The sequence below is a fragment of the Indicator indicator genome, chromosome 27 (assembly GCF_027791375.1).
Source record: "Indicator indicator isolate 239-I01 chromosome 27, UM_Iind_1.1, whole genome shotgun sequence".
NCBI classification, from domain to species: domain Eukaryota; kingdom Metazoa; phylum Chordata; class Aves; order Piciformes; family Indicatoridae; genus Indicator; species Indicator indicator.
Genome location: NC_072036.1, coordinates 11,122,433 through 11,142,718, shown reverse-complemented (window position 1 = coordinate 11,142,718; position 20,286 = coordinate 11,122,433). Strand labels below are relative to the sequence as shown.

At 42.7% G+C, this 20,286-nt stretch overlaps 1 protein-coding gene across 1 annotated transcript in view; it reads right to left on the bottom strand.

The window, feature by feature from the left end:
- PDSS2 (decaprenyl diphosphate synthase subunit 2) overlaps window positions 1–8,246 on the bottom strand; it is a 72,035-nt gene extending 63,789 nt beyond the window's left edge. Inside the window, exon 1 of the mRNA XM_054393143.1 lies at window positions 8,020–8,246. Coding sequence (XP_054249118.1) covers window positions 8,020–8,246 — 227 coding nt within the window. The remainder of the gene's footprint in view (window positions 1–8,019) is intronic.
- Between the last annotated feature and the right edge of the window lie 12,040 nt (window positions 8,247–20,286).

The window sequence follows — 20,286 nt, the reverse complement described above, 5'->3', positions numbered from 1 at the left end:
TCGAAGTGGAGGGGTTTTGTTGGTTGTGGTTTTTAAATGTGGGGTGCACAACTACAGTGAGTAATTAGCAGTGCCATTCCTAGGTTTCAGATATTGGCATGACATTCTACAGCACGGCAACACTCATTCCATGGAGATTTAAAGTATTAACAATGCCTTCATTCTTCTTCAATGCATTTTCCTGCCTTCCTAATAATTGTGTTGATAAGCAGGACTTATATTTGTTTGTCTCCTGATCTAACACATGGGATTACAACTCTAAGGCATGAACACTGTTTTATACAACAGCAGAGACTTTTGCTTTTAAATTTGTGAAAAACAGATTGAAAAATGCTTTATAAGGTCTCGTGACTGTAGTTGGCATTTAGTAGCTTTTAAGCTATTCATGAGTTTAAACAAGTTTTCTTCCCATTCTCAGGACAATGCTTCTTCCTGTCAATAACACTCACTATTAAGGTTCCTAGTCTACCATTCCATTTATCATAGCCAGAGAAAATCAGGAGGAAGGCTTAAATGGCAGATTTCCTAAGGCATATCAGTCTGTGCTTCCCAAGTTGTTTACACAGAGCTTCACCACATGAGAACATGAAAACAGCTTTCAATATTTAATACCTACATGCACACCAAGGTAATCTGAAGCAGTGGTACCTCCCAGGGATGATATCTTAATCCAGACTGGATATTCCTAGCAATTAAGTCACCCAGCAATTACAACAGACGAGGGAAGAGAGGGGAACAACACCTCTTAAGACACCTGAACTTGTGATTGCAAGGCATGTTTAGTTCACAGGAGTTATCTGAAATATGTATTTTTGGGTAAATGAATTATTAGGAAGGTGGTCTGTCTGAAAGAACACTGCGGACTGAGACCTGTGAAAATTAGAAACCAAAGCCCTCAAACGAAAACACATTCAAAGGCAGCTAACTGCACATGCTAATCTTACAAAGCAGAACATCTGTGCAAGCAGAAAAAGACATAATCCACCCCATTTTGGGGCCACACCTGGAATCTGATGCCAGCCATTTCCATTCACGCAGCCATGAGACAGTGCAGCACCGTGCTTGCAAGCCAATTGCTTACTGCAGATCTCCAGTCTCAGTTGGCACTTGGGTATGAAGGCATGAACTGGGAACCTGCATCACCACCCAGGCAGCTCCTCCCAGCTCGCAGTCTGGTGTGAGCACAAGGCAGCAAGAGGGATGCACAAAGACCCACTGGGAATCTCACTACTGCTCTGGGAAGTGCAAAAACTTCACCCTGCAAGCTGCCATCCACCAAGAGCGTCACACTCACGTTAACAAAAAATCTCACCTCTTCAAGTTTCATTCATAACATTTTGCTACTCGAGTTTAATCATTTTCTGACAAGCCCTGGTAAAAGACCCAAAAGATTCAAGGGAACTTCTGAAGTCTTAGAAGCAGAAAAGCAAAGAAAGTAAATGTTCAGTGAGTACTTTATCGGAAACATTAAAACCAGGAAAACTTAACCTCAGTTCTTTCAAAGAGTCACAGGAACAAGGGTGACCAAAAAAACCATAACCCTCACAACACCTCCTCAAAAGTGCAACATGTGTTAGGGCACACACTGCAGTCCTCCTTCCCTCTACAGGCAGCAATATGATCCCAAGTGATTCACAAACAAACAAACAAGCCTCCGTTTCTGTTGCTATAACATACTACTTAATAATCTTTTTTCCTCCCTCTGATGTCATTTTTATAACATTCTTTTGGAATTTGACTGTTTTAAACCTTGGTTGCTATGACACATTATAGTCATTACATGGATTCATTTCCTACTTTCCAACTGGCAAGACTATTTGCTTCAGTTTTATGAAGTTATATTATGGACAAAAGACACATAAAATATGCTGTAAATTCTAATAGTAGAAACTCCTTTAACACCTTCCCTTGCCTGAATAAACACATACTGGAAGAAGGGCTTCCCCCACAATTACCACACTTCCAGCTTCCTTGAGCATTCTTTCCTTAACTGAAACTTTCACACAGCAGGAGAGAAGATTTAAAAAAAATAAAGCTAAAGTGATTGTCAATTCCAGGGAATTGGCAGGGACAATTCAAGGACAGCAAAGCAGCTGCTACAGATTTGAAACTTAATTTTTGTAATGGATTTGGTTTTTAAATTCATGGTGTTCCTTTATACTCTGTCAAGCTTCTCTCTAGCAGCAGTTCCTTTAGGGCAAGCAGTGCAGACAGTCTGCCTACCCTGAGGGAAACTAAGACACTCAGATGTGGGGTAAAGATATTAATAATTTAAGACAATGGTCTGCCACCCCTAGGAGAAAGCAATAACCTAAGTAAAGAAACATCTAACTTCCAAGCCCACACTTCTCCCTTGTGAACTTTGTCCTTTCCTCAATGCTGTAGAGGACATACTGCTGCCCAAGGGTTTTGAGGAGTGAAAACAGTCTTGGTGACTTGTAAATGGGGTCTCCAGCCACTGTCAGGACCTCCAAAACAAGGAGAGAAGTCAACGGGGAGGCAGTGCCAACAAAAAAAGGTGGCAGGGGGGGAATATCTTGAGTAGAGGAGAAGCTTTTTGCAAGCTACAAAATATAGACCTCAGAAAGAGTAAAAGCCCTAGGAGAGAGATTTTCCCTCATTCTTGCAAGGCAAAGTTAATTTACTTAGCCAAAAAGATGATTCAGTGAGTGAAAACGGTTTCCAGTGACCCAAACATGAATATGGTGCTTTAATTTCTGATGTATCAAGAGCCAGAGAGGGCTTTTATGTCCCTAAAGTCCCTTACAGGTTGAGCAGTTCAGTAAAAATTAGAAGGCTGTAGTAAGTTTAAGTTTTTGAAGCTCTAAGCTGAGCAGACCCCCTGCTGCTGGGTGTTTTCAGACAGGTTACCTCATTAGTCACTCTCAAGTAAACAGACACTTTCATTTTTCTAGCCCAGAAAATAACCAAAGAATTAACATTTGAAACTAGTTGCTAAAAAGCTGCTTGTGGTCAATTACAGCACCTACAGTTCTGAAAAAAAAAAAAAAAAGAAAAGAGCAGTTTTAAGGTCACCATTCTGTTAAGACAAACTAGAAAGTGGCAATAAGAATTCCATCAACACCAGGCTATAACAAATCCCTACGTCTGTGCTGAAATCAGTCACTCAGGAGGCCAAGTGCAGGCTGCATCTGACGGTACAAGGCATGTGTAACTGAGCTAAGCCATTTCAAGCTGACAGAGAACCAGAATTATCAGTAACTCAGTGTTATCAGACATTTTTAACCAAAAAGCACATCATCCTGAAGCTACTCTTTACATTGGGTGCTTAAAATAGTGAGGCATCTACACAGAGAGGGCTGCAACAGCACAAAACCCAGGCTCAGTGAGGCTTTTTATTTCTGTAGCAATCCAGGAAAACCATAACTATGTCTACTTAAGCATTTATCACCAACAAACAATTCTGACACAACTAAAATATAATCATTCCTCCCGCAAGCTAATGACAGAATGGCTAGAGCTAAATGGTATCCCATAATAATTTTAGGTGGATGAAGTGTTCCATTACATTTAGTGATATTATAAAAGTGATGCATTGGCCATAACATTTACTGTTTACAATCTGCAGCGAGCTATACCCTTCTCAAGGGAGACTGAACAATCAAGACCATGTTATTCACACTGTGCATCTGAGAAAAGGAGATCACTGTGCCAATTACAGATTCTTTCCTATATTAAGAAGGATGTAAGCTAGCTGAGAAAGGAGAGGGAAGGGAGAAGACTGGAAATTTGTTTGCTTTCCAACTGAAAAGGAGGTCATACGTTCATGTGTTGAAAAAAAGTTTTCTTTTAGTCCAACAAAGCCTGAAGAGCAAAAAAAAAAATGTAAATGTTGGTTCTGAATAACTGCTGAAAACACTTCATTATAGGGAAAGAAAAGTAAAAGCTCTGAAGAACCATACAATGACTCACAGGACTGCAAGTAGAGAGATCCAGAAGCAGGCAGATTGCAATTTTGTTTCCAGAGCATCCATTTGAGGTGAATATTTTAAGGACAGCATTTGTTTAAAGACTTCTTTATCAATATTGCTTACACACCATTTTCCACTCTGAGATCACTGATCAATACAGGCTGTAATGAATGAAGTGTAACACCTCCAGCAAGCAGATGCTGCATTATTCAGTCTCCAGATAAGCAAATGCAAGGATGAAAAATTAAGTGACTTGTCCTAGTGAAAGAGCCAAAAGCACAGCTGTGAATATAATCCATACACTCCAGCTTCCAATGATCTGTTAACCACTAGACATTAGCCTTTCTCAAATGAAATGTAACCTTGCCCTCACGTTTCACCCTCTTGCTGACACGTCTGGCAAAGCTAGCACTGAGGATGTTCACTTCACATGGCTCACTTTAGAAACCAAAAACTTAAAGTCAGTTTTATCACAGGGATTACAGAACTTCCAAATCCCTCTCTGAAGTCCCAGTCACCCATCCCTGCCCTTCCAAGAGCAGGTTCAGCAGTAGGTCACAGATTTAAAGCCGCTGGCCAGGCACAGCCTTGGTAGGAAGCATCAGGGTCGCACATCATCCCAGAAGAACACCTGCTGCAGCCCTGATTCATGGCAGGCACTTACACCCAGGCACTGCCACATCCAAATGAGAGGAAGAAATGGATGGGATCATCAGAGAAACCTAGACTGCCCCAACAGCTGTTCCTCCACATGTCCTGTCTCACATGGGCACTCACCTTTAAGCTGCCTTCTTTAAGGCTCTCAGCAACAGCCTCAAAGCCTGGCAAAGAGTTAAAGATGTTACACTAAAGGCTTTCAGTGTGGTGGAAGTTATGTCTTGTGCTACCTCAGCTCAGAACCTGTTCTGTGCAGGCAAAGCAGAGTGGTTTCTTCCTAGCACTTAAGAAATCCCTAAAGGTCTCAGGAAGACCTTCAAAGGCTAGCAAAGCATTTAGATAGGTAGGGTGGGCAAACACAAAACCACTGATGACAAAATGCCACCAGTCAAAGAGGGTTAAAGAAATGAAGGCAAGCAATCCTAATTTGATTGTCACCAGTTATAACCTCAGAAATAAATGAGTAGAAACCTGAGAAATGGCACAGGCAATTAATCAGTTTTACTGCACAAGTTTTTTAGATGTTCCCACAAACAGAAAACACTCAAGTATTAGAATACTAGCTAGATACAGTATGTATGCACTCACAGGCTGAAAGATTAGAGTTACAGAACATAGCAACCACTTAAGTATTTCCAGCAAATCACCAAAGGACATCTTTTAGATACCCACACTTTAAAACATTTGCCTGACCACACAAGAGGAAACCTCTGTTCCTTTATAAGCATGGGTAACAAGGCAGAGATTTAAAACACATAGTGAGACCAAAAATTAAAATAAATAAACAGGGAGGGGAAAAAAAAATAATCAAGCTCTGTTTCCTATGGTAAGCCAGACCCATAACTAAAATAAATCACTTTTACAGTCAAACATGCAACAGTCAACAGTCAAATATCAGAAAGAGATGGCTAAGAACAAGGTCAGAATTCCCCTTATTGCAAAATCACACCATAAACCAAGGTGAGGTACAATTTGTGCATGGCTACAGGTGTACTAAGACTTGTCAGCAGGAAATTAACTCTACCTATAACACAAAGGTCAAAAATGGAAATTCATCTGCAATGAAGCCTCTGAAAACAGCAGTGAAGAATGTTCATATATGGATACAGAGTTTTGGTTTTCTGTGAGTAAATTCTGACTTTTATTGCCAGCACAACACATCAGGCTAGCAGTGTGCTCTGAAACATATATGAATTTAAAAACTCAGGTATTCCACCCTGCATTCAACCTGCATGACTATATTCCTCCTGTTGTTCCACAAGCCACAGGTTTACCGAATGAAGCCTGAAGCCACACACTTCAAACAAACAAATAAACAAAAAACCTCCTACACATCACAGCTCCACCACAAAACCTTCAACCATACCCCAAAGTCCCACATTTAAACTTCATTCACAAATAAACCTGCAACTACTACAACACTGAAGAGACTCTCTAAAGCTAACACTGAAGTCCCACTTTAGTACTGTGGGGTCTCTGTATTTCTAGACCTGCAGTGGAAGCCTTGGAGCCCAAATACATTATTGCACTTTGGCCTTTCTATTGCCTGCATCCCATCCACCAACCTTAAAGACGGAATCAAAGGCAAAAAAACATTTTTTCTTGTCCTTCCTCTTAAAAAAATAAACCCCAAAATCTTTGCTAAACTCATCACATCACAACCTGCATTTATAAACATTTTCTAAAGTTAGGTTTATTTTTCATTTTTCACTAAAAAGTTGATTTGTTTCTTCCAGAAAAGTCCACAATGCTTCAATCCTCTTCCCCTAAATTAATGTTTCTTTTTAAAGCCAGGCTTGTCCCGCTGTGCTCCTTTTATTCACTCAACACAACCAGATTTAGGGACAGAGAGCCTGAAAAGCAAATCTTGGTTTATATCAATTTGTGGAGTTACCAAGGACCACTACGCAGCTACAACTTTTAAAAGAAAAGCAGAATATTTGTTTTGAACAAATGCTCATGTTTTGGCTTATGCTTGTTCAAAACTAATGCATATTAAACTTGGGTTCTTGCCCCTCAGTTCAAGAAGGGCCTCAGGGAACTTCTTGAGAGAGTCCAGCCTGTACAGAGGCACAAAGATACTGAAGGGAGTGGAACATCTCCCTTGTGAGGAAGGGCTGAGGGAGCTGGGGCTCTTGAGCTTGGAGAAGCCTGAGGGATGACCTCATTCATGTTGACAGAGATGTTAAGAGCAGTGTTAGGAGGATGGAGCCAGGCTCTGTTCAGTGATGTCCAATGATAGGACTAGGGGCAGTGGATGCATGCTGGAGCAGAGGAGGGTCCATGTGAACATAAAGAAAAACTTTTTCACTGTGAAGGTGACAGAGAGGCTGTGGAGTTTCCTTCTCTGGAGACATCCAAAACCCACCTGGATGAGTTTCTGTGTTACCTGCCCTAGGTGATCCTGCTCTGGCAGAGGGGTTCGACTTGATGATCTTTCAAAGACCCTTCCAACTTCTAACATACTGTGATTCTGTTGACATTTCTATACTTGTGGTTGTAGCAAACACAGTTCTGTCAAACAAAAAACACCCCCCAGAAAACCCAGCCAAATAACTCAAACCCACAACCCAATGTCATTAGAAAACTACACTTCTTTAATTATTTTTCCCTTTGTTAAGCTTTGGCATTTTATTAAGAAAACACTGCCAACCGACTTGTTTTACAGTCAAAGAACCAACAACCTCAACTTCTGCTTGCTAGCAGGAAGGGAAGTCTTCCATTAGTTTGCCTTACCAATGAGAGTGGATCATTAGTTTACTAACCCTAAAAACCTCAACAATATACAAAACCTTACATCTCTCAGCTGGATATTACAAAACACGCAATGCTTTCTGCAGCTCTTAGTAATCAAGTATGCACTTTAAGGCAGTGTCATTTTCAGCCTTTAAATTGATGAGTTCCTCCTTTTTCTTCATTAGTTTCCTTGCAATATAGTTCTTAATATTAAGAAACCACATAATTGTTAATGAGACAGCCACAATTCACCCATTATCAAGAGAGGTTTGTTTGCATATAACATGGGGAAACTCATTCATCACACGTGGCACTACAACCAAGCAAATTCTGAATGGCAGAGGGAAAACCTGTTGCAGCAAGTCAGTGAAGCTCCTGGCACAGAGAGCTAGCTGCCCACGCAAAAGGCTCAAGGGCAGTATTTTCCTGGGGACACCCTAGGGGCATTCAGTCCTCCATGGCCTGCCACGGCCAAGGCGTCTGCTCTCCCGAGGGCCTGTGAAGCGATGCTGACCACCACCACAGACCCCAGCCTAACTCCTGACAGCTAATGAAGCCCAAAACTACCCCCAGGTTTTGACAAGGCTCCTGAGGGTTGCAGGCAGTTTCAACCGCAAAGACCGAGACCCCAACACTCCTGGGGAGCCCCAGCCGGGGGTGAAGGGGGCAGCTTCTCGGCGGGCCGGGTGCTTACCGGGCAGTGTCGAGCAGCGGGTGCTTGGTGCCCACCAGCTTGCGGACCTGCATGGCGATGTTGCTGAGTTCGTCGCTCAGCAGGCACCTCAGGCTCATGAAGGACGTCGGGTACCCCACGATCTTCTCGGCCTCCGACACCACCTCGCTCCAAGGTGGGGCGCCTGATGCCAGACCCCGCAGGCCGCCGGCGCCGTGGCCCCCGCGCCGCAGCAAAGCGCCCCACATCCCACTGCACCGTCCCGGGGAGGCTCCCGGCGCTGGCTTCTCTCTCCTGTTAACTCGCCCCGGCGGGGCTCCGCAGAGCAAGCGGCCGGGGCACTTGCTCAGACGAGTGCCCCTCCAAGCTCGCTGCGACCAGAGGATCCCCTCGTACCCTCTCGTCAGAGGCCGGCTCAGCTTCGGACGGCGGGACCCCGCAACTGCCCCGCTACCTGCCTGCGTCTCCCACAGCGGCGCGGCGGCCGAAGCGGGATCATTGCGCCCTGGGGGCAGCCATCTTGGGCATCACAAAATACGGCGGGCCGTAAAGCGCAGCGGTACGACAGCCCCTTCCCGCCCACCCGGCTGCGTGCCTGACGGCCGGGGCGGCCGTGCTGGAGCGGAGGGGGGTTGGCACTTGGGGAAGGAGTTCTGAAGCCTTTGGGGTGTTTCTCGCCTTTTTCCTTCACCCTTAACCCTTGCACTGGGTAAGGGGCTGCCGCTTCTTTTCCCCGCTTTGTGCTTGTCGCTTCCCGGAGCGGCCTGTGTGTGCCGGCTGTGGAGAGCCCAGCGAGAGGGGCAGTGCGGCCCGCAGCGGGCCGGAGTTTGGCTGTCTGGGGATCCTCTGAGATGCTGATGTGCGCTGCCTGCCCCCAGCGTTGCATACAGAGACCAACGGGAGAGAGCGTTCGAGTTCCCACATAAGGTGTTCAACGTGTAGGCTTTAGCTACACAGTCACGTTTTCGGTTTCTATAATCGCAGTGTATGGGCGTTCTCTTTTTTTTTTTTAATGTCTTTTCCTATAGTTGTTTGGGCCGTGGCACCAGCAAGCCTTACTGCATGCTCTTGCTGTGCAGGTTTGTGCTGTGGTGCTCCCTGTGACACAACTGAGGTGTTCTGAGCAGCCTTCCTGTGAGCTGAAGAGATGCTTCCAACCAAACAGTCAATGGCAAAAACGACAACTAATTTTGAGTGCCTAACTGAAGACTTCTGGGTCCTGTAATTCTACAGTGTAATTGGCTGTATATCAATTAACCTTTATTGTGAGCACAGCCATCAATGGCACTTCTTTGTAGCTTACACACATCCAAAGCTTTTGTGGCTTCAGAGAATGGATTTTCTGTGCCCTGGAGGAGGAAAATTCACTGGCCATCTTCAGAAACTGGATTTAAGTGACTTCTCAATTCCACAAATATGAATATGATCTCTTCTGTCTTCACAATCACACATAGCCATTCCTCCTGTAACTTCCAGGTGCTAATGCAACAAATCATGCAGAATTCTGATGAGGAAACAGGCCTTCTGACCACATTCATGTGAAAAATAAGGTTTTGATCTTTACAAGATGCAAGTCACTTTATTTTATTTGCATTATGCCACATGACTAAGAAGGGTTACATTGAAGAATACTGTAAAAGAAGGTGCAAATAGAAAGACAATTTCATCACAAAGAAAGGTGAAGTCCAGCCCAGGAAAGCACAAGTAACTTTTCAAGTTACAAGGGGGGAGCTGCTAAAAAGGAACCTCCTTACCTGATTCCAGTGACAATGACAAGGTGTTTATTGTGCTTACACCTCAGACAACTCAAAAGGAGCACCAAAACTGTAAGAAGTTACTGTCCTAAGGAAAGGGGTTTGACTGTGGCATCAAAAATGGCTGCACATGCTTGGGGCATCCTGTAAGCAGCCTCTCTCAAAGTGGAGAGGGGAATAACAAGAGTGGAGCGAACCTGCAAGAACTGGAGAGATGACAGGAGAGTTAAGGTTCTGGTGTCCAGTCTTTGCTTACTGTGCTGCTTGTCTCTGAGGGAATAAAGCTTTCCTTTGAAGGAGCTGCCATTGAGTCAGTTTAGTTAGCTGGTGCCACAGAACAAACTGTTGCTAAAAGAGGAGTTTCAGCTCATAAATAGTCTGCAAATGACAGAATGCAATGGCATGTGTCTGTGCAGAAAGTCTAAGTTAATGAGAACTGCCGGAGGGATGCACTTAAGAGGAGCTACCGAGGCACCTTATCCTGTAATGGTGACAAGTTTCTTGATTCATTGCTGGAGCCATATCCATTCTTGCACTTAATGTGGTAAGTGTTCTGTGAAAACTAACAGGATTATGCAATTAAAGTCTGCTTAAAATAGTAATACGTATAAACTGAGGAGAATTAGAGTTCTATGAGCAGGAAACCAACCATCTCCTGATGTGTGAGACTTTAGCTTTTCAAACTCACTGCTCTTTGTGTTACAGTCTAAGAAAGTGATGACCTCTGCCCCGTTGATGTGAAATTCTCCCAAGTCTAAACTAACTTTAGAACTAAGTCAAGACCTTTGATATCCACAGTGCTGCACACTGCCACTAGAGCATTCACCAGGTGTAGGTCGATGCAACAATTGCTGGAAAAATAAAGCATAGCTTTTGGCAGTGAGTTTCACAGCTTTATTTTGGCAACAGAGACTCTGAAAAAGTTATACTGTAGTACCCAAAGACTCTCTGTCCCTCACTCTCAACTCTGCCTTCATCCCTTCCCTTCTCTTAACAATATAACAGTCTCACCTCAGTAGTTCATTTTTTAACTCTTGGTCCAACTTCATGGCTTCTTTCTTCGAGCTTCTGCACTTTTTCACTTCAGTCCCACACACAATCCCTACTGTTCTTTCATTCTTGTCACAGCCTCCTCATTTTTTTCTCATTAACTTCCTATCACTCTCTTGTCTGCACAGCCTGCATCCTAATCATGGACTCTTCTTCTCATACATGTTTCTGGGTGGGACTGTGGGGAGCAATAGCAGAACCTTCTCTCAGATCATGCACTCACCTCCACAAAAGCCTCTGTTGCTAGGAAAAGCCATTGCCAGGAAATCTTGCCCACCCCCAGTAAACCTGCAGCAGATGTCCATTACTGTTGGACTTTTCAGACAGCATAATGGGGAAAGACCATTCTGGCCAGAGGTCTGTATTTATGCTTTTCTCATGGAAACAGTCTGAGACATTCCCACCCATCACATCCTTGTCAAAACCTTTGCCAAACTGAGCTTGTAGAGCATGGAGGTAGGACAGTCTCTCAATCATGCAATCCAGCAATATGTTTCAACACAAGCAAAATGTATTTTTTGCCCACCTCATTTTGCAGGCTGACTGAACTATTTTAAAAATCAGCTTCAGGCTGACACACTAATCAGAAAAAATTCATTCCAGATTAGTTAATATTTAACAGTTACAGGCATCAAAAGCCAGGGGCTTGTGATGGGTAGTGATGGGCCAGTTTACCCATAGGCATTGCTGCTTGCACTGCCTGTAATTTAGAGTTTCTCATTCTCTCCAAAACCCCATCAGAAGTGAAAGTATGATGTTAGTTACCATATTTTAAGTTGTGGACAAAACCACTTTTTTTTTTTTTTAACTTTTTTTTTTTTACTTTTTTTTTTCACCTTCTTGTCATGGTTCCCCTCAGGATTCAGGAGAAAAACCCACAGTGTTTCAAGAGCTTCAGTGGCTGTACAATAGATGTGTCTGTTTCTTTAGACCCTTAAGTAGAGAAGAAAAATGAAGCTCCTTTTTTTCTCTATCAATTGAGTTTGCTAAGCTTCCCCAGGAGGAGAAAGAAGCTACTGCAGGGGGCCAGTATCAAAAGTTGAAGAACAAAGATGAAAGGTGAAGAGACACTTTTGTTTACATCAGCATGCTCTGGACTGCAGTACCAGAGAATACATCAAAGTCACCACTAACACCAGCTCTGGATGTCTTTTCTAACAAATGAAATGTGGAAATATTTTCCTGGCTACCATCTGAAGTAAAACAATTTCAAAACATTCTCATGTGATTGGGAGCATTTGACCTTTCAATCTTTCACACTTACTCTACGTTTATCCAGAATAAATAGGAGAATGAGGCCAGCAATGTCAATTTATTGTGCTAACTATGCCATCTATATAACCTTCTTCTAGAGGTTGCTTCATTTTTTGTTATGTTAAAGCTCAGGTGCACTCTAAGGCTGTTTACAACAATGAAAGCTAACAGGAATATGTCAGTTCCTTCCAAAGCATCCAGGTGGTTGTCTCCCACCCCCGCTCTCCATACATACAGAAAATTGATTTACTCCATAACATGCTGGGGAAGTCAGGAGGTTTAACACAGAGGTTGTGTGATTTGTCCAAGGCTTTGCAAAACCCTTAAGGCAGACTGAGAATAGAATCCACTTCTCTTGACCTCATTGTCTATGTCTTGTCTACAAGGCTGCCTGTCTTCCTACTAGCTGACAGGCTACTGGGAAGGATGAAGGCCTCATTGATCCTATAGTTAGACCCTGAAAAACCAGCATTGTCTAACATCAGTTGAATTCAGTAGGAGTCACATCCCCTGGACAGAATTTGGCAGTACAAAGCATTGATTTTTAAGCCTAAATATACTGCTATCAGAACATGACATGTTGCTGGCTAATAAATGATAATAAATGCATAATAACTTGGACTTTATTTAACAACTAAATAAATATAGCTGTGATCTAGAGAGATCCTTTTGATGAGCAGGCGTTTGTTTCAGCCTGCACACAGAACACAGGGATACAGCAGCTCACTGGTGCATGGCAGGGCTGAGAAGCCAAAGCTCTGGGTAGCTGTCGGCAGCGCTGTGCAGGCAGTGGGACCTGTCCCTGCTGTGCCACACACTCACAGAACACAGCTCCCTTCTCACTGGCTCATCAGTCAGCACTGCAAAGAAAAAATCAATCGAAATCCCTCCATTTCAGCAAGCTGAATAGGGAGGGGAGCAGGCGGGTGTGCAGCTGATAACGCCCCTCCTTTGTAGAGTCACTGGTTTTTCACCTCCCAACCCAATTGCAATTGTAAGACAGCCTCCTGGGCTGTCTCCTGTGATGGGCAGTGCTCCACTCAGGGGAATTTGGATAGAGACTCTCAAAACAGTACTGTCTTGGAACGGAGTAATCTACAGGAGAAGGAGGAGGAAGATAAGCACAATGTTAGTTCTGGTCATACGCAATCGAAGCGGACAAAGCATCCATCATCCTGTACAATATTAGCCTTTAAATATTCAGCTTTATCAGTTCCCCCGTTCCTAATCCATCATTAGCCACCCCATGAAGCCTCAGCTGATCAGCCCCACCTCTGCAGCTTGGCAACCCATTAACTATTTATCATTTGTGTTTAATTGAACCCTAGCAGCAGTGGGAAACTCCAAGCAGACACATATCAAAACTGGGACAAAGGAGATGGTCTCTTACCTAAGGAGTTCATGATCTGGACAAGAGTGAAATGCAGCAAAGAGGAAATGACAGCCATGCTGAACAAAGGTTTACTCACATGCCTTCTATTAAATTCCCTGCTCCACAGATCTATAGATTTTCTATGGATTTTTTTTTTTTACACTGAATTCCATCTCAGCATCCTTTAAAATCACAGAAGATGAAGTAATTTGTGACGGTCCAGGGGAAAAAAAAAAGAGGGTGGGAGGATTTTGTATGTTAGGTGAAAAACAGATTGAAAAACTCTGCCTAAATCATTCAACAATTACTAGGTAGTGATAAAACCCAGGGGCTGAAGTCATAGTATGGTAGGAAAATGGCAAACATATACAAAACACACCTTTTATATGCATTTAAATAAATAACTGAAGCATTTTTCTCAGTTAAAATGCTTATTTCTTAGGGACTAAATGCATGTAATTTATGAAGTGTTATTTATATTTTGCTGCTTGCTGTTCAGATGCATAATCAAAACATAGGTACAATAGTAAATACCCTTTCTGCTAGTGATGCTGGGTTTGAGGGGAGAAGATCTGTACATCTTTTTCTGTCTTCCTCTATTTTTCACTCAGATGGGAAGCTATGTATTCTCCACTGAGGCTGGCTGCACATTTCCTCTGAAGTAAACTTTGCACAAGTCACTGGTGCCTTTGTTACCTCCACCTGGGTTTCTGTGCCTTTCTTTTTCTGAGTCCCCTTTGAAGCTTGCCTGAAAGAGCCAGTTCTTGAGAAAGCCACTAGCCACTCCCTGAGCAGTGCCACACAGCACGAGCACTCAGCACTGGCTTGCTGTTTACTGATCAACTTTAAAGCCCAGAGAACTGGAGGAAATGGTTTTCTAAGGGGCTCTTTTCCTCTGTGCCCACTCACTGCCTCACTACCAAAGTAATGTCTGTCTGGGAACCAAGTCTCTATATGTGAAAGTCAACCTGGATGATAAAGAAAATGGTTTTAAAATTGGAATTAGAAAAGCTAAGTTAAAAAAAAATAAAAAATGGATTTGTCCTTGTACTTCTATGTCTGAATTAAATAATATATTTTAAGTAGCACTGACTAAATGGCTTTGGGGAAATTAAAACAAGACAAACAAAGGTATTCATCTGTTCTGTTTTTATCTGTTCTATATTCCCCCAGTCTAGGTAAACTCCTCTGTCCGATGTAGGTGGTTTTCCCCATGAGTCCCTCTGCTTTTGAATTTATCCTGAGGTCAATCCATTGGAGACAAAGAATGATGACCCTCAGGGTAGAGGGGATAATGCTTTTATTTTTACCTAGCACTTGACTCACTCGCATCTGTTCTCCTTTTAAACCCTGTAATTAAAATGCCTGCCTGCCACTTCAGTACATGCTCTAAAATCATTAAAATTTGAACATTATGGCAATCATAGTTACTGCTGCTGTACAAGGGGAAGAACAATTGATCTAGGCCAAGCTAGTTAAGTCAGCTACAGAAGGAAAACCATAAGCTACTAATGCAAAATAAAATATCAGAGTATTGAGTCAGATGAAAGGAGCATCTAAGGTAAAACACTCTGCCTCCAGTAAAAGTCAGTATGAAGTGGTTAAGGGAAGAGAATGAGGAACTGACAAAGTATGGAGAAGTGTGCCTTGTGGCATGTCCACTCAGCTTCCACCTGACCATGCTTCACAGGCTTCTTGAGCCAGATTCTCTATCAAGTCTACCATGTTTAATAAACCAAAATGGATCTGTTTTCCAGAACTTCCAAGTCTGCCTCTTCTAAGCTCTTCTTTGAAGCTCTTCAGATTTTTGCTCCCTCCAACATCCTGTGGACGTGTGTTCCACGGTTTGATTATTCATTGTGGAAAAAGCCCCACTTCATTCTGCTTATTTTAAGCCTCCTAACTTAGAGTTTGCATCCAGAGCCAATGAGGCAATGCCCTGGCTAGTCTAAGAGAAGTCTTGAACAACATCTCCATCCCTTTCTGTTATATTAATTTTGCCCATCTCCCTTTTTTCCCCTCTTGTATCCTTGTATTATCTCAGGAGGCTGTCACCGGTTACACAGGCATCTGATTTACAAATGCATGCCTGTTATGTACCAAAATTCAAATGACCAAAAGCATGTCAGTCTTTCAGAGACACACTCTGCCATGATGATGTCACTTGCTTGTAAATTTAGTCTGATGCTTGGCACCTCGGTGCCTTTCTAAGCTCCTAGTGGTGGTGACCTGGTTTTCAGAGGTGCTTAGCACCCACCACCCCCTGGGGGGGAGTTGCAGGCACTCAACACTTTAATGCAAAGCATCTGCCTGGCTCAGGGCACTAAAGTATTAAATTGTTATTCTGGATTCAGCTTCACAGTGTAGTAAGACAGGAAATCATCAGCCCCAGAGTGAAATTAAGAACCTTAGGAGTGGCAGTGCAACCCTTACTTACGGTGATTTAAGGTGAGCAAGTCCTCCTGAATTAAATATTGTAAGTGTGAACCTTTCCATTTTTCAGGATCAGAGGCAAATGCTACAGAGGAACAATCACATTATTACAGACTCTGTGTATCATGAATGTATAGATCATAGCTGTTATCAGGAGCCCTGCTTGGACACCTGATTTTCAGCTTTGTATCTGTCTGCACAGATAAACACAACACAACTTGAACTTACATGTTGACCTGCACAATTATCCAATAGATACATTTTCCATCTGCCCCATAACTTTTCCTCTTTCTCTGTTCCTCTCTTACTCTTGGAATTTGCTCAGACCTTGTCTCTAGCCAAAAGTCTTTTTTTTTTTTTCTCTTCCTTCAGTGTACTCCTCTTTGCATTTCTTTTTGCTTTCTCACCACCTTTCTATGTGTCAGCCTTGTTCCAGTTCTTCTCCCCAATGGCATTCAGAACTCCTGCTTCTTCCATACACTCTCACCATTTTAAGCAGCTTTCCCACATGCTCCCTTTCACGGAACACCTTCCTTCCACTGATTTCCGAAGCACAGATGCTTGTTCGCTTTCCGTGATGGCAACAACAGCTCTAAAGAAACATATCATTTCCCCTCCTGCAATTCATGCACAAATGCCTGGCATGTGCTGCCTGGAGAAAGCCTTTCAACTTTGAATTTCCCTGCCTTTGTGGAATCTGTGCAAAAGTCTGATAAATTCCAGCTTTGGCAGTTATTTCAAATAACTTCATCTGCAGCCAACCAAGGCAAAATCTGTCAATGGTGGTGTCCTCGTTTTCCTTCAAAGGTCCTTGGTGTTTCATGAGTGAGCTCAAAGTCGAGCTGGTTCAAAGGGAGGCTCACATTTCATTTTTTTCCAAGAAGGTTAGATTACATGTTCTAATGGTGACAGCACTGTCCTACAAAACATAAAAGCTGAGTTCTAGCTGAGGCCACGAGGCCCTTCAAGTACATATGTTTTGTCACTTTATCTCTCTCTCTTGATGATTTCTCATCTGCAAAAGAGCTGTAATGCTAACTGATAATTGTAATATTAGTTAACAACAGACAAGAAGACCTCAACTAATCATAAGGGTTTGAAGTTGGCCTTGGACCTAGTTTTGGTGTTGGCAGTTTAGGTAAAACCAGTAAGCCTCAGCCTACAGCTCCTCACACCAGGGCTTAAGAGGCCCTAGCTGGGACACATGTAGAGTATACAAGAAGCAATTTCTCCTGTTGTCCTGGAAGCAATAACACAGAGATTTGCCTCTGGAAGCCAACTGGATTGGTGCCTGAGTTTGCAGGAGTGGTGGTGTATCTGGGGACCCCTAATGATACTCAGGATGAACCCCAGTATGGCAGGGGTTGACATGTATGTGGGCAGGATTTCCACGCATGCTTATCGAGATAACCCGTGGCTCCCAGAAGTTACCCAAAGCTGAATTCTTGTCCCTGAGTGGGCTGGGCAGGCTGAAGCTAGGCTTTTCTTAGTGAAAGAACAAGGGGCACTTCAGCACAAATTAAAGTACAGCAAATTCCATTGAAACATAAGAAAATGCTTTTTTCACTGTGGAGGTGGCACTGGAACAGGTAGCTCAGGGACACAGCAGAGTGTCTATCCTTGGAGATATTCAAAATATGACTGGATAGAGACCAATCCTGCTCTGCTTTGAGCAGGAAGGTTGGGCTGTATGATCTTTACAGTGAGGGTGGTAAGACACTGAAACAAGTGACCCAGGGAGGTTGTGAATGCCCCCTCTGTGGAGGTGTTCAAGGTCAGGTTGGTTGAGCAGCTTGCTCTAGGGGAAGGTGTCCCTGCCCATGGCAGGGGGTTTGGAACTAGGTGATCTTTAAGACCCCTTCCAACCTAAACCATTCTATGAATCTGTAAATCTCCAGAGGTTCTTTCTAACCTCAGTAATCTCTCTTTGATTCACTGAATCAAGGACATTTTCCTCCACTGAAAATGCATGCCACATCCTAGTCCTGAATACATTTCTGTTATGCATTCCCAAGGTATGTTTGGGATTCTCTTGACAGGCTTTTCACCACAGCCATGCGAATGCATTGCCATTATAGATTAGGACGTGCAAAATTCATGTAAATATAACTGAGGAGATCAAGAGATTGAATCACATGTCATGTAGGATTCTAGTGAGATGCTGGCAGGAAAGCAAGCATTGCAGCAGAAGAGTAATTGTCAAATAATGGCATGTCAAAGCCCAACTTTACCCAAATCTAAATCATTTAGTATATGTCACTGCAGATACCTTGACATGCTTCTTTTGGGCCCAGGGAAGAAATGAATAACCCACTGCACCTTGTACAAGCAATGCAGGGAGTGATTTGGACAAAATGATGCAATGTTTTGGAAAGCATGACAAGAAAATTAAGGATAAAGAAACTCCAGAATGACTTTTGTGAATGAAAAGAATCTATAATTGTTTTGCATCCCTTGATAGGTGTTACTTAAAGTGACATACGGTATCATGCAACAAAGCTCACAGGGGGAATGCAGGATCATGAGAAAATGTATAAACCACTATCTTTATCATGAAAAAATCTTGTATTATTCATAGAAAGACAAAGAGAGGAGGGATGCCTTTTAAAGAGGACCTTGATGTTGATTACTGTAATAATATTTTCAGGAATGTATCAGCACAATTGATCTATTAAAAAGGGAGGATGAAGTTAAAAAGAAGGGAGAACTTTTCCCTGTATTCCAATCCACACAACTTCCCTCCTTCTCCTCCTGGCATTGTAGCATCTGGGAGACTTAACCCATTTCTTACAGTGAAAACAAGAAGACTTTCCCCTGTCACCTTATGTGTGGAGAAGTAAAAGAATGGGAAGGGGTGGAAATAGCTGTTGTTGAGAAAGGAGAGGTGAGGAAACGAGTTTGCCTTGGCTGTAAATATCCTCAGTTTACCTCAGGAGGAACTTTACAGCTGTGGGACAGCTGCAAAGTTTTCCTTCTGGCTTTAACAGTTCCCTACCTTCAGGTATGTGAGAAAAAGGGCCACAGATATCAGGAGGGCCTCAGGTAGCTCAGACCCTCTCCAAAGTAGCTTTTGGAGATTAGCATTTTGGATGGCAGCCACAAGGAAATAAGAAGCCCTCAGGAAAGCAGGGCTTGGTGTATACTCCTACAACCTGTATGACAGAGCAAGAAGACCTCTGTTTTGAACCAGATGAAACTTTTAAAGTTTCAGAAGCTTCATTCTGTGGGACAGTTCTTGACTGTAATGAAATCCAGATATTGCAAAACCTTAGTGTGTCACAGCCAAGTTCAAGTCTGGTATAATGTGTCCAAGTTTCTTGCTCATCCATAGGTCCTTCACCTACCTGATCTTTGGTGTTATATTCCATGTGAGTCACTGAATAGCCATAGTGGATTAGATAGGGTGTAGCAGCAGACGGATGATAAAGATTTTTCCCCAAAGTCAATACTGGTGGCTGGGGCATATTTTACTAATTTGGTTTTTAATGCATTGCTGATACCTTTTTAAAGGTTTCATATTGATTGATCTTTAATGGTGTGGGTGTTCTCTGATGCAGACAAAGGAAAAAAACTTCTCCTTGCTTACTTTTGGTGTAGGAAATATGAGAAATTAAACAAGAAACAAAAAGGCATTTTTAACAGAAGCCTTGGAAGTATTTAACAAAGAAACAGTGAAACAAGTTAACATTTCTTTCTGTTTATCAAATTATGTGATGAACAATCATTAATTAATGACTTAATAAGTTAAAGTTTCTCTGTTTGCCAGAACTTTAAAAAGCATTACCAGTATTAAGGCTCTGTCTTGCCATTAAACTGTACAGACTTGACACTGATACTCTAAAGCAGCATCCAAAAAAGATAAATATTCGTCAATATTAAAGTACCTTCAAACATTTCCAGACCTTTGTATTTGGAAAGCTGCCACTTCTCCCATTTCAACTGCCACACTGTGGAGAGGCTACCTCTTGACATTTTACAGAACAACCTCTAATCATCTAAGGAAATTTGGGATTGGGATTAGTGTCCACAGCAGAAAGGAATCCACAGACACTGCTGTGTGAGTAAAGCTGCAGGTGTTGATCCAAGCCAAGGAATGAGTGGAATGTACCCCTGCCCAAAGGTAAGGGTGAAATACCATCACTGAGGTGGAAGTGGGGATTGGGTGGAACCCAAGCAAAGGAGAAGTTCAGGTGTGTGTTTCCCATGTATATGAAACTGGCTGGCTGTACTTCAAAAGGAAAAGATTGGGAACTGATATTTGAATTATTCAGTGCATATATTTGCTCCTGGTGGCATAAATAACCTGTCACCTCAGCATGTCATACAGAAAGTCAAAGGAACGTTCCCACTTCAAGTCAAATGAAAAGAAATAAAAAATAAATAAAAATCAACATAATGGCACTTTTCTATGAGCACACAGAATGA